This window comes from Phycodurus eques, chromosome 2, assembly GCF_024500275.1.
Source record: "Phycodurus eques isolate BA_2022a chromosome 2, UOR_Pequ_1.1, whole genome shotgun sequence".
NCBI lineage: Eukaryota > Metazoa > Chordata > Actinopteri > Syngnathiformes > Syngnathidae > Phycodurus > Phycodurus eques.
The window spans coordinates 24,836,901-24,850,093 of NC_084526.1; the positions used below are offsets into that span (position 1 = coordinate 24,836,901).

General features: G+C 40.8%; 1 protein-coding gene across 3 annotated transcripts; it reads right to left on the reverse strand.

Annotated features, from left to right (window-relative positions):
- Positions 1–3,547: 3,547 nt before the first annotated feature.
- On the reverse strand, positions 3,548–11,813 carry LOC133398994 (gastrula zinc finger protein XlCGF52.1-like). 3 transcript variants are annotated; one of them, XM_061670080.1, is made up of 3 exons: positions 10,996–11,813; positions 6,179–6,523; positions 3,548–3,671 (listed from the first exon to the last, which is right to left on the reverse strand). In XM_061670080.1, the coding sequence occupies exons 1-3, from the start codon at positions 11,189–11,191 to the stop codon at positions 3,601–3,603; spliced, it is 612 nt and encodes a 203-aa protein (XP_061526064.1). In that variant the 5' UTR covers positions 11,192–11,813; the 3' UTR covers positions 3,548–3,600. The 3 variants fall into 3 exon arrangements, with proteins under 3 accessions (XP_061526064.1, XP_061526063.1, XP_061526062.1); XM_061670079.1 differs by having other exon boundaries at positions 3,548–3,674; XM_061670078.1 differs by lacking the exon at positions 3,548–3,671 and having other exon boundaries at positions 4,435–6,523; positions 10,996–11,643; positions 11,735–11,794.
- Positions 11,814–13,193: the final 1,380 nt, after the last annotated feature.

The following is a 13,193-nucleotide window of genomic DNA, read 5'->3' on the forward strand; positions in this document are numbered from 1 at the left end:
CTCGTAATCCTCTTTCACGCTTTTTGCACACATTATCACACGATTATCACAGCACTTTACACGCACTCTGTATCTCTGCTTAGCGATGCGTTGCTAACAAACGGGTCTCTTTGTTTGCAGCTAGCAAGCTAAGCTAGGGTGAGAAGCTTCAAAGTACATTGAGACGAGTTTATCCGTACACGAAGATTTATTTAATGATACTTTACTCTAGTAAATAGTGATGGCATGTTCAGTGCCGAGGATTAAATCTGTTCAGTACTAATTCCGAGAGAATTATTAAGTGAAGCTCATGCGGTAACAAAAAAAAAAAAAACGTATACGGAAGTAGAGTGCAGCAGAAATTGTACGGCAACGCCACTTAGACAAAAATCTGTCAAGGTCACGTACTTCTTAGCGACGAAAAAAAAAAATACACAGGGGCGTTGAACAGCGGGTAAAACATGACACTGTCAATGGGCCCTGACCATGTGGTGACCCCCGCCCCGGCTTTCAATACGGGGCCCAACGCCCCCTCGGACATATATTTCTTGACGTTATGCTGCGTTCATGTTACCTCGGAAGTGGGAAGTCGGAGCCGGGAATTACGTCACTGCCGAGTTACTAGCGTTCCATTTACCAAGTCGGAAAACAAGAAGGTGACTTCCAATGAACTATCTCACAATCAGAATCGTCTTTCTCTTTATTTCTTGGGTTAAGTTTAAAATGTTATTGTGTCATATTCTTTACAGGAATACGTTTTCTCTCTTGTCTAGAATAATCGCAATGGTGCAACATACACAGCGAATTGAAGACTGGAACAGATAGGGAGATCATGCTGGGTGCTAACCAAAACAGATTCCGTGAACTACCGGAAACAAAACAAAAACAACTATAAGAACACCTAGATAATATACATATAAATGTATTAATTGTCCAATTTAATGATTTATATTTATATTGATACAACTTCATATTTTGGAATGATCATTTGTATTTATTTTTAAACTGGTTGATGTTTGCACATGATTTCAGCTCCACGCTCATCTATCTGTTCCTTAGTCTCACTCCGTTATTTAACATGCAGAATTTGTTTATTTAGGTTCTGCATTTTTGAATAAACTTTGGCTTATCTCTTCATTTATACTCCCTCTTTTTCTTGAAACATTTTCAGGATGAAGTGCAAGTGGAGGCGCCAACGAGCTCTGCAGAACAGCCGGATTGATGCATGGGTGCCACCCAGATCTGTCAGGAGCACCCAAATGGATGCCCAAGACAGGCAGATGAAAATGAGTAGAGGACACACTGCAAATGTCACAAGGCCATGTTATGAAATGATCCTGCTCTTTCTTAAAATGTTCATACTGTAAATAGGTATCAATAATGCACTGTCGTCATTACCTTTTTCTGCCAATAAATGTTTTACTCAATTTTTTTTTATTTACTGCAATGACTCCAAGTAGAAATGTAATAGTTTAATAAAAAATATTTTAAAAAACACAGCAAAGATGCAAAATTGGCAAAACAATGTTTTTCTCTGTAGTAAGGTAGTGAACATTGTGCCGAAGTGTAAACATAAGATGTAAACTATAAGAAAAGTGTTATCAATTTAACTCTTACAGTTGATCTATCAGTCCACTCATCAGGGCCTCAAACCCAGTTGAGTCTCTCGGATGAATTGGAGGGCGTCATCTTTTTCCGGCCGACACTTATGAGGCCGTGTTGGTGCCTTGTAGGTGCTGGAGCAAGAGGCAGGTCTGAAGGTCTGAGCTTTTCTCGTCTTCTTACTTCCACCCTCGCTGACTGGCCAACCTCAGAAAAGACAATATCATGATGCTCTCAGGTCAATAAGGAACAGCATCTGGTCCCTATTGAAGCCTTTATTTGCAACTATGGTGGGAGATGGTCAAGGGATGCAGGGAGCATTCTCCTCCAAGCTCTCTACAAGACAAATGAATAATTGGCTGTCAAATATTGTATTGTAGACATCACTTTTGTTTTTCTAACCTGTTGTGATGTTCTCGTCATCAGCCATCACCAGCTTCGCCACAGTGGTGCATGCAGTCGTGCTGATGTACAACCGCAATTCCAATGAAGTTGGGACGTTGTGTTAAACATACATAAAAACAGAATACAATGATTTGCAAATCATGTTCAACCTATATTTAATTGAATACACCACAAAGACAAGCTATTTAATGTTCAAACTGATAAACCTTATTGTTTTTAGCAAATAATCATTAATTAAGAATTTTATGGCCGCAACACGTTCCAAAAAAGCTGGGACAGGGTCATGTTTTCCCACTGTGTTACATCACCTTTTCTTTTAGGAACATTCAATAAGCGTTTGGGAACTGAGGACAGTAATTGTTGAAGTTTTGTAGGTGGAATTATTTCCCATTCTTGCTTGATGTAAAGCTTCAGCTGTTCAACAGTCCGGGGTCTCCGTTGCTGTATTTTACGCATCATAATGCGCCAAACAGTTTCAATGGGAGACTGCAGGCAGGCCAGTCTAGTACCCGCAATCTTTTACTACGAAGCCACGCTGTTGTAACACGTGCAGAATGTGGTTTGGAATTGTCTTGCTGAAATAAGCAGGGGCGTCCATGAAAAAGACATTGCTTGGATGGCAGCATATGTTTCTCCAAAACCTGTATGTACCTTCCAGCTTTAATGGTGCCTTCACAGATGTGTAAGTTACCCATGCCATTGGCACTAACACAGCCCCATACCGTCACAGATGGTGGCTTTTGAACTTTACGTCCATAACAGTCCGGATGGTTCTTTTCCTCTTTGGCCCGGAGGACAAGACGCCCATAATTTACAAAAACAATTTGAAATGTGGACTCGTCAGACCACAGAACACTTTTCCACTTTGCATCAGTCAATCTCTGATGAGATCGGGGCCAGAGAAGCCGGCGGCGTTTCTGGGTGTTGTTGATAAATGGCTTTTGCTTTGCATAGTTTCAAGTTGCACTTACGGATGTAGCACTGCATTTACTGACATTGGTTTTCTGAAGTGTTCCCTAGCCCATGTGGTGATATCATTTACACATTGATGTCGGTTTTTGATGCAGTGCCGCCTGAGGGATCGAAGGTCACGGGCATTCAATGTTGGTTTTCGGCAGTGATTTCTCCAGATTCTCTGAACCTTTTGATGATATTATGCACCGTAGATGATTAAATCCCTAAATTCCTTGCAATTGTAAATTGAGGAACATTGCCCTTAAACTGTTCGACTAGTTTCTCACGCACTTGTTCACAAAGAGCTGAACCTTGCCTCATCTTTGCTTGTGAATGACTGAGAAATTCAGGGAAGCTTCTTTTATACCCAATCATGGCACGCACCTGTTCCCAATTAGCCTGTTCACCTGTGGGATGTTCCAAACAGGTGTTTGATGAGCATTCCTCAACTTTCTCAGTCTTTTTTGCCACCTGTCTCAGTTTTTTTGGAACGTGTTTCAGCCATAAAATTCAAAGTTAATGATTATTTGCTAAAAACAATAAAGTTTATCAGTTTGAACATTAAATAACTTGTCTTTGTAGTGTATTCAATTAAATATAGGTTGAACATGATTTGCAAATCATTGTATTCTGTTTTTATTTGTTTAACACGTCCCAACTTCATTGGAATTGGGGTTGTAGTTCGTAGCTGCTGTGTATTCTCTCGAACATACGGGCCAGGAAAAATTGTCCTCCTGTGTGGATCCAAATACAGGTCAGCGCTGATGTTCACATGGACTGGAGAGGACACACCATGTAATTCACGACAATGTACTATTGTGATGTTACCTTGGGACTTTGCAGGGATCAGTATTTGGCTCTTTATTGTTCAGTGTCTATATGCTATCATTTGGACATCCATCCATCTATTTTCCATGCCGCTTATCCTCACTAGGGTCACGGGCGTGCTGGAGCCTATCCCAGCTGATTCTGTGCGAGAGGCAGGGTACACCCTGGACTAGGCGCCAGCCAATTGCAGAGAACATATATACAAACATCCATCCATCCGTCCATTTTCTGAGCCACTTATCCTCACAAGAGTCACGGGAGTACTGGAGCCTATCCCAGCTATCATCGGGCAGGAGTCGGGCTACACCCTGAACTGGTTGCCAGACAATCGCAGGGCACATATAAACAAACAACCATTCGCACTCACATTCACACCTAAGGGCAATTTGGAGTCTTCAATTAACCTACCATGCCTGTTTTTGGGATGTAGGAGGAAACCGGAGTGCCCGGAGAAAACCCAGAAGATGCAAACTCCGCACAAGCAATGATGGATTTGAACCTGGGTCCTCATAACTGTGAGGCAGATGTGCTAAAGATGACATTTGCTTTCACTGTTGATGGTACTTAACTTTAGAACCTTTTAAATCTTTTGAACTATTTAACCCATGCAAATGCTATATTCTGGAGGTGTGTCTCGTTGAGATTCCAAAATGGATGTTCAGTAACCTCTGTCTTAACCTGAAGTGCTGATTATTGGTTCTGCCAGACACAAGAGCCTGTTGAAGGGCACTACTGTTTTGCTAAAATACCATTACCCCAAGTGACTCAGGAAAAAAAGTTATATTTGACTTAACTGTAACTTGAACTGCATGTCAATATGACAAGAACTGAGTTTTTTTATTCTTCGCAATTTTGGTAACACGGCTTATTCTATCCATGAGTGACGTAGATACCATAGTTCATAGATTTGTTACAGCTCGCCTTAACTATCGTACTACTGGTCTACCCATAGTCTAGTTTTAAAGCTTGCAATTAGTACAAAAAGTTGCAACAAGAAAAGTTTCATATTACCCCTAAAATGCCCACCTTGCATTGACTCCTGGTCCACTTTTGATGTGATTTTTGCTATTTACATGACTTAGCGCTTTTTCATCATGCTGACTTAAGAGGTGCCTTCTGCTTGATGTTGAGCATAATGCTCACAACATGATGATGACTCTTGAGAGATAAAAAGAAGTAATCAGGTTCTAAAGCATTCTCTATTCGCGCTCCAGTACTGTGTAATCCCGTACCTGCGAGCAACTGCTTCTGTAGAAACATTTAAATCTCGAAAGACTTATTTCTGCACTCTGGCATTTGATAAAACCACACTTATGCAAATAGTGTGTTGCCGTGCCTCATCCCCCAACATCTGGATTTTTTACCCGTCTTATCTGACGCTCTTGTCCAGGTCCGGAAGAAAACTAAAAACTGTTCTCCTTAGAGGAAAGCAAATTGTTTAGGATGTTCAGGAACAAGCTAGGGAAAACTAGCGAGCTAGCTAAAAGTGAAATTGAAAACTGCATAAACTATTTTTCTGCCAGTCCACTGTACAAAACCATTGACACCAGAGACAGACACTGAACACTGTGTGAATACGTTGTTTTTTTTAAATTCAGGCTCACATATACACTTTTTTTCAGGTTACCAGCATAACCAGTAAAACTAGATGAGTTAGTTAAATAGTCAGTTTCTTCAGTCTACTTTTAAGTCGTGCAGCTTCACGGACTGCTGCTCTTTTCACCAGCACACTTATGTCTTTTAACATGATACTTGACATAGAATTTTTTGTCACACACACTGCAACTGAACGGTCTCTCACCAGTGTGTATTCTTGTATGTGATGTTAAATTCTGCTTTTGAGAAAATCTTTGGCCACAGACTAAGCAGCAAAATGGTCTCTCACCAGTGTGTGTTCTTGTGTGTTGTATCAATCCTGTATGATACCGAAAACTTATGTTACAGACTGAGCAAGTAAAAGGTTTTTCTCCAGTGTGTGTTCTTGTGTGTGATCTTAAATTTCCTTTTACAGAGAACCTCTTACCGCAAACTGAGCACACAAATGGTTTCTCCCCAGTGTGTATTCGTGTGTGTGTTCTTAAACTTGAACGATTCCCGAAACTTATATTGCAGACAGCGCAGGTAAAAGGTTTATCGCCAGTGTGCGTTCTTGTGTGCTTAATTAAACTTCCTTTTTGTGTGAATATTTTACCACAAACCGAGCACACAAAAGGTTTCTCCCCACTATGTTTTCGTGTGTGTTCAACCAATCCTGATCTATCAGTAAAACATAAGGCGCAGACCGAGCAGGCAAAAGGTTTCTCTCCTGTGTGTGTTCTCATGTGCCGTTTCAAATTATGCCTGGCAGCAAAGGTTTTCCCACATTGAGAACACTTCAACTGTTTGTCGTCAGCGTGACATGTCATATCACCTTTAGAGTGTTCATCATCAGTGTCAGGAGAGTTTGACACTGTGTCCTCATTATCTGATAGTACAGCTAAGAGGCTGCCTGCTTGGGATCCTCTGTAGTGGTCTCCATCACCTTCTGTTGGCATGTATTGACTGGAAGTGCTGATCGGAAGTTCAGCCTTTCTGTTCTCCTCCCTTGACCCTTTGTCCCCATCCTCTTCACTCTTTACAGGAACAATGGTAAACTGCAAATTGGTGATATAATCCTCTTCTTCCTCTTTAACATGGGGGTACTCTGGGTCCTCTTCCTCTTTAATGTGGGAGAGCGCTGGCTCCTGCTGCGCTTGGTGAAGATCTTTACTGACATCTGCAGGACACATGAAGACCAACACAGATGGTTTTGTGAAGTCAAGCTTTATCTTTAGTAAAGTCACATTGTGATGCATTATTCTTTAGACGTTTTTTGACAATGGCAAAATTCAAGAATTCTAAATCTCAGCTCTCTCCAACTGCCAGGTTGTTGTTTTTTTGCAGACTTTCTGGAGACATTATTGTCACCTCGCCTTGATCTTCTTCACTGTTAAGTTCCCTTAGCCAGTGTGAACCACAAATGTCTGAGTAGGAATTGCTTTATAAATTGCCTATTTAGAGGGGCTTTTGGTTAGGTTGATAATTTTACATTTAAGACAGAGCTATAATATATAGAATTACTCATCAGACTGAACATTGACAATTACCCAGTAAAAAATTTGCATTTTTATCCAAAACATTATAGCTTAATTCTACATAACAAAGACACAATATATGTGATCACACACCAGTGTTGTCGCTGATCGTCATGTCCGTAGTCTTCTGTCCACTCTAACTGATTGCTTGGATTATATATACAGTACTGTGTTGAATAGGATTAGGGCTGCAACTAACAATGATTATGATTTTTTTTTTCAATAAATGGATGAATTGGGTTTTAAAAAACTTTTTAAATTGTCCATCACTTTATTAAAAAAAAAACAGGACATTATTTCAAATTGATAGCACAGAAAATGCACAAACATAAATCGATTATGATTCAGTTACTGGTTTGGTCCATAACATCAGAAAATAGACAAAACTGTTGATCATTGCTTTCCGAAGTAAAAAAAAATAAAAAAATATTTTCTTATTTTGATGAATCACAAAGATAATCATTCTGCATCATGATTTAATTCTTTATTATTATAGTAAATAGAATCTTTCATATTTACTGTTGAATTTCTGAACATTTGAAATTTTTTTGTTAAACAAGGTCGCTAAGCGATTAATAAATGATCAAAAATCATTATGGATTAATTTGATAAATGATTTGTTGTTGATTAATTGTTGTACCTCTAATAAGGATTTAAGATTTGTCATCCTTAACATAATGTGTAAAATATTCGCACAACCTTGTGACATCATTCGTTATCAACATAAATTATTTGAATCAGAACAATTTTAGCCAATTTTTACATAACCTTCATTGACACATGGTCTCCTTTGTGGGTCTGTCAAACACACAGTGAAGCCCTCTTCAACTTCCCAGCCAGGCAAATTTCCCTTACCTGTTCTTCTACATTCAGAGTCTGTTCTGTGTAGGTTCCTTGTTTTCCAGTGAGACATGGTCAACAATAAAGTTCTCCATGGTATAAGGATGGAAAAGCCTTATACAGTATATGGTCATTACCAAGTTGAGCCGAGCCAAAGACTCTGTGAAGAGAAATGATAGCCAGTCGAGATGCTCGCCGAGCCCTGCCAGATAGGGGTGTCCCGATCCGATCTTTGAGACCGGGAAATCGGTCCGCTGTCAGCAAAACAAAACGAGTATCGGATCGGACTGGATCTAAAATAGCCTATTTTATCACTCTTATACAAGCAGTCCATTCCATGAGCCACGCCAGCACTTCTATAGAGCAGCGCCCGGACGCCATGCAGAGCCCACCTGATCACAACAACAGATTTGCTAAGGTGCTAACATAGTAGCAAGGACTAAGAGTGAATGTTGCTTCCTTAAAGTCATTTATTGACACTCCAGTTCAAGTTCACTGTAAACCTAAACAGACATAAAAGAATTACACCTATTGAATGTTCATATATGAAACAGACTTAGTTTCTTTTTTCGCTTTTGGTCACAAAAATTGCTAGCTCAAAGGTAACACACAAAGAATGAAAAACACCATTAACGATTAACGAAAGTTTGCATCGAACTCGCGGCACTTATCTCTCAAAATAATGAATATCGGTACACAAACGCTATCTAAACACATACAAACAGGCAATATAACAATACTCTCTGGCATAAACTCTTCCTACTCTGTGAAAAACGAGTTATAACAACAATATTCATCATGACTTCTACTTTCTTTGTTACTGCAAGTGTGTATCTCATTGACTCTCACAAGTCAGTCTTGGTACTATGTCCAACATGGTTGTGTGTGGTGTGCTCGGTTGGTCATCTCTGGTACACCAGTTAGAACACACATAGCCATTTTTCGTCACATTTTAAAAATGGTTTATGAATGGATGTTAAAAATCCTGTATGTGCATATCCTGCTTTAGGGAGGTAGGCAGTAACCACTGAGTTAATAGTCCAGCAGGCCAAACTGATCATTAATACAGAAACATACAGTAGGTCCGGAAAGTATTCAGACCCCCTGAATTTTTCACTCTGTTATATTGCAGCCATTTGCTAAAATCATTTAAGTTCTTTTCGCCCTCATTAATGGACACACATCAACCCAAATTGACAGAAAAAAAAAAACGGAATTGTTGAAATTTTAGCAGATTTATGAAAAAAGAAAAACTGAAATATCACACAGTCATGAGTATTCAAACCCTTTGCTCAGTATTTAGTAGAAGCACAATTTTGAGCTAATACAGCCATGAGTCTTTTTGGGAATGATGCAACAAGTTTTTCACACCTGGATTTGGGGATTCTCTGCCATTCCTCCTCGCAGATCCTCTCCAGTTCTGTCAGGTTAGATGGTGAATGTTGGTAAACAGCCATTTTCGGGTCTCTCCAGAGATGCTCAATTGGGTTTAAGTCAGGCCTCTGGCTGGACCATTCAAGAATAGTCACAGCTGTTCTGAAGCCACTCCCTCATTATAGCTGTGTGCTTAGGGTCATTGTCTTGTTGGAAGGTGAACCTACGGCCCAGTCTGGGGTCCTGAGCACTCTGGAGAAGGTTTTTGTCCAGGATATCCCTGTACTTGGCCGCATTCATCTTTCCTTCAATTTCAACCAGTCGGCATGTCTCTGCAGCGGAACCCTTATATAGACAGGTGTGTGGCTTTCCTAATCAAATCCAATCAGTATAATCAAACACAGCTGGACTCCAATGAAGGTGTGGAACCATTTTAAGGATGATCAGCAGAAATGGACAGCACCCGAGTTAAATATGTGAGTGTCACAGCAAAGGGTCTGAATACTTATGGCTGTGTGATATTTCAGTTTTTCTTTTTTAATAAATCTGCAAAAATTTCAACAATTCAATTTTTTGTCAATATAGATGTGCTGTGTGTACATTAATGAGGGACGAAATTAACAAATGATTTTAGCAAGTGGCTGCAATATAACGAAGAGTGAAAATTTAAGGGTGTCTGAATACTTTCCGTACCAACTGTAAGTCGAGTAAATACCCTGCTCTATCACAGATTTTTCTGTGAAGCATCTACCTCGCTGACGCAATGGATTCCGACAAAACTTTAAAGCTGAAGGTGTACAGGGATGATTGCACAATGGCAACGTGTCTTCAAATTATACAAAAGGCGCTGAAGGAGACTTCAAATGGTTGTTTGAAAAAGTTGTGGCCAGAATGTGTCCACGATTGCAAAGGGTTCTCTTCTGACGAAATTCGTCATTCGGCAGTAGACAAGGCAGTCAAGGAAGTTTCAATGTGAAAATAGTATTATTACATACTGTATGTACAGTATTCCATTTATATTATGACTGATTGCTCAAATATGTTTACTGTGTGTTTAAAATGAATGGTGTTTTCATACATTTGAATGTGTTAAAAGCGAGAGGCGGGGTACATCCTGGACTTCTCTCGAACCAATCGCACGGCACATGTAGACAAACAACCATTCACACTTCACTGAACTGAAACTGATATTTGGGGAGAGAAGCAGGGTGCACCCTAGACTGATCACCATTAAATTTTAGGGTACATACGACAAACAATGTACTGGTCTCCAGAAAACATCTGGGTACATACGTACGCACAACAACGAATCACACTTTAGAGTGTTAAATTAACCTTAACTGACTTTTGGTGGCGGCACGGTAGCCGAGTGGTTAGAGCGTCAGCCTCACAGTTCTGAGGACCCGGGTTCAATCCCCGGCCCCGCCTGTGTGGAGTTTGCATGTTCTCCCCGTGCCTGCGTGGGTTTTCTCCGGGCACTCCGGTTTCCTCCCACATCCCAAAAACATGCATTAATTGGAGACTCTAAATTACCCGTAGGCATGACTGTGATTGGCTGGCAACCAGTTCAGGGTGTACCCCGTCCTCCTGTCCCGATGACAGCTGGGATAGACTCCAGCACGCCCGCGACCCTAGTGAGGATAAGTGGTACAGATAATGGATGGATTAATTTTTGGCGAGGTACATTCGCTGGGCATATAGAGATAAAGAGAGATAAGAAAACCCACGCTGGCAACTTCCCACGGGTGGAACGCGCAAACTCACACAGGAGGCCCGAGCCGAGATTGGAACCCAACATCCGAACTGTGCGGCAGACATGCTAACCACTAGACCAGCTGCAATATCGTTAAATAAAATACAATAAACATGTGAAAGAAAGAAGTGGCGAAGATAAACAAACCTGCTCCTTGGAATTGCTCTTGGGGCTTCTTGAAAACAGCGTCCAGGAGTTGACGTTGTCGCTCGTTCTCCTGTTTTGTTCGAGAAAGTTCCTCCTCGTACTCTGCTATCGTTCCTTTAAACACGACGAATATTTCTTCCACGGCCGCACTTAGTCGCTGATGCAGCAACTCTCTCAGGATGTCTACTTTACACATTTTCACACGATAATGACAACACTTTACACTCGCACTTGATCTCTGCTCGGCGACGCGTTGATCACTTCCACGTTGCTTTTTTAGCAGCTAGCGAGCTAAGCTATCTCTTAGAAGCTTCAACGTGCGCCACCGACATGAGTGTACGATGTTGTTGATGATGATGTTTTATCCAGTAAAGTAGTGATGTGACGTCCTATTTCGAGACCAGTACGTTCAGTAGTTATCCAGGAAGACGTATTTAGTGAAACAGCTGGTCGAGTCAACAACGTTTCGGGCATTCGCAAATGACGTCACGTTCGCCGCCTCGCTCCGCCCACAGCCTGGTGGATCTCATTATCTTCTCTTTATATTTACCCTTTCGGTTGTGCTTGATCCTCGCTCCTGTCTTTACATGTTGCGCCTCCCACCAGTGATCCCATCGAGGAGTCGAGGGGAGCGAGAGGGTCAAAGGTCTGCAGGAATGAGACGTTGGCTGTGTCCGAAATCACTCCCTAACCACAATGTAGTACACTTTATAAGCTGTGTCCGAAATCGTTAACTCACTCAGTCACTACTCCCCAGGTAGGGTTGCATTTTATAGTGGACTATATAGTGAGCTCCTTCATAACGGCTTTCTGGCACTACACGGCGCTCTGGTAATTACGTCACAGCTGTCGCACAATAACAAAGTAGGCTGTTGCGGTCTGTTTAAAAAAAAAAAGATTGCTGCATTTTATTAAAACGAAAGGGTGTTGTAAACAAATGCGTCATGTTTTTGTTTTTTGTTGTTGTTTTGTTTGTTGAAAAGTTACCTACATTTATACGAAAAATTCACTCCCTCCGTGAGTGACGGATCCAGTCCCGCCATTCTACTTTTTCTTCTTCCCTGAAGACGCAATGCATTATGGTATATCACGTCTCGGTGAGTGACCATTGGTTGGTCACTATTTTTTGCTATGCTGCTGGAAATTTTGAGTGCACTACATAGGGCACTGAATTTGATCACTAAGCATACCACTACAAAATGGCGTAAACACTATACAGTACACTGTATGGTGGTTCGTGAATGATATTGGACACAGCCAACACAACAAATTTTCCCCAAATTCCAATACAGTAAAGCTCCACTAGTCGACGGGGAAAGGGATTGAACCCTAGCTGCAAATAATGGAAAAACAATGAATTTATGCCCCCCTTAAAATATGTATAATAGCCTATCTTGATATTTAAAAAATCCAAATATACCATAAATTATGACACCGAAACACTTTCAAACTCAAACTAAAAAAAAAATTAAAAATCACAGCAAGTGCATGTGTACATGCTGCGAAGCAATCTCGTAGCGTCTGCTAACAACCAACAGTCGAGACTTAAAGATGGTTCCTACACACCAATTATTACTGTACTATTAGCCAGGGCGGCGGCACGGTCGCCAACTGGTTAGCACGTTCACCTCATAGTTCTGAGGTCATTGGTTTAAATCCGGGCTCAGGCCTTCTTGTGTGGAGTTTGCATGTTCTCCCTATGCCTGCATAGCTTGTGTCTGGGTAGCCCCACTCCTGTTTCCTCCCGCATTCCAAAAACATGCATGGTCGGTTATTTGAAAAAATGTTAAATTGTCTGCAGGTGTGAAGGTGAGTGTTAATGGTTGTTAATATTCACCATCCAACCTGACAGAACTGGAGAGGATATGCAAGGAGGAATGGCAGAGGATCCCAAAATCCAGGTGTGAAAAACCTGTTGCATCATTCTCAAAAAAGACTCATAGCTCAAAAGGGTCCTTCTACTAAATACTGAGCAAAGGGTCTGAATAATTCTGGCTGTTTGATATTTCAGTTTTTCTTTTTTAATAAATCTGCAAGAATTTCAACAATTCCGTTTTTTTCTGTCAATTTGGGGTGCTGTGTTTACAATAATAAGGAAAAATGAACTAAAAATGATTTTAGCAAATGGCTGCAATATAAAAAAATAAAACATTTAAGGGGGTTTGAATACTTTCCGTACCCACTGTATACTGCAGTCC

What these genes read in the sequence shown, in the direction of transcription:
- LOC133398994 (XM_061670078.1), bottom strand. Translation starts at nt 11,191, where the DNA reads ATGTGTAAAGTAGACATCCTGAGAGAGTTGCTGCATCAGCGACTAAGT. An exon ending in AGAGCAATTCCAAGGAGCAG is followed by an intron (nt 6,524 to 10,995) that starts GTTTGTTTATCT and finishes TGTGTCCTGCAG; the next exon opens with ATGTCAGTAAAGATCTTCAC.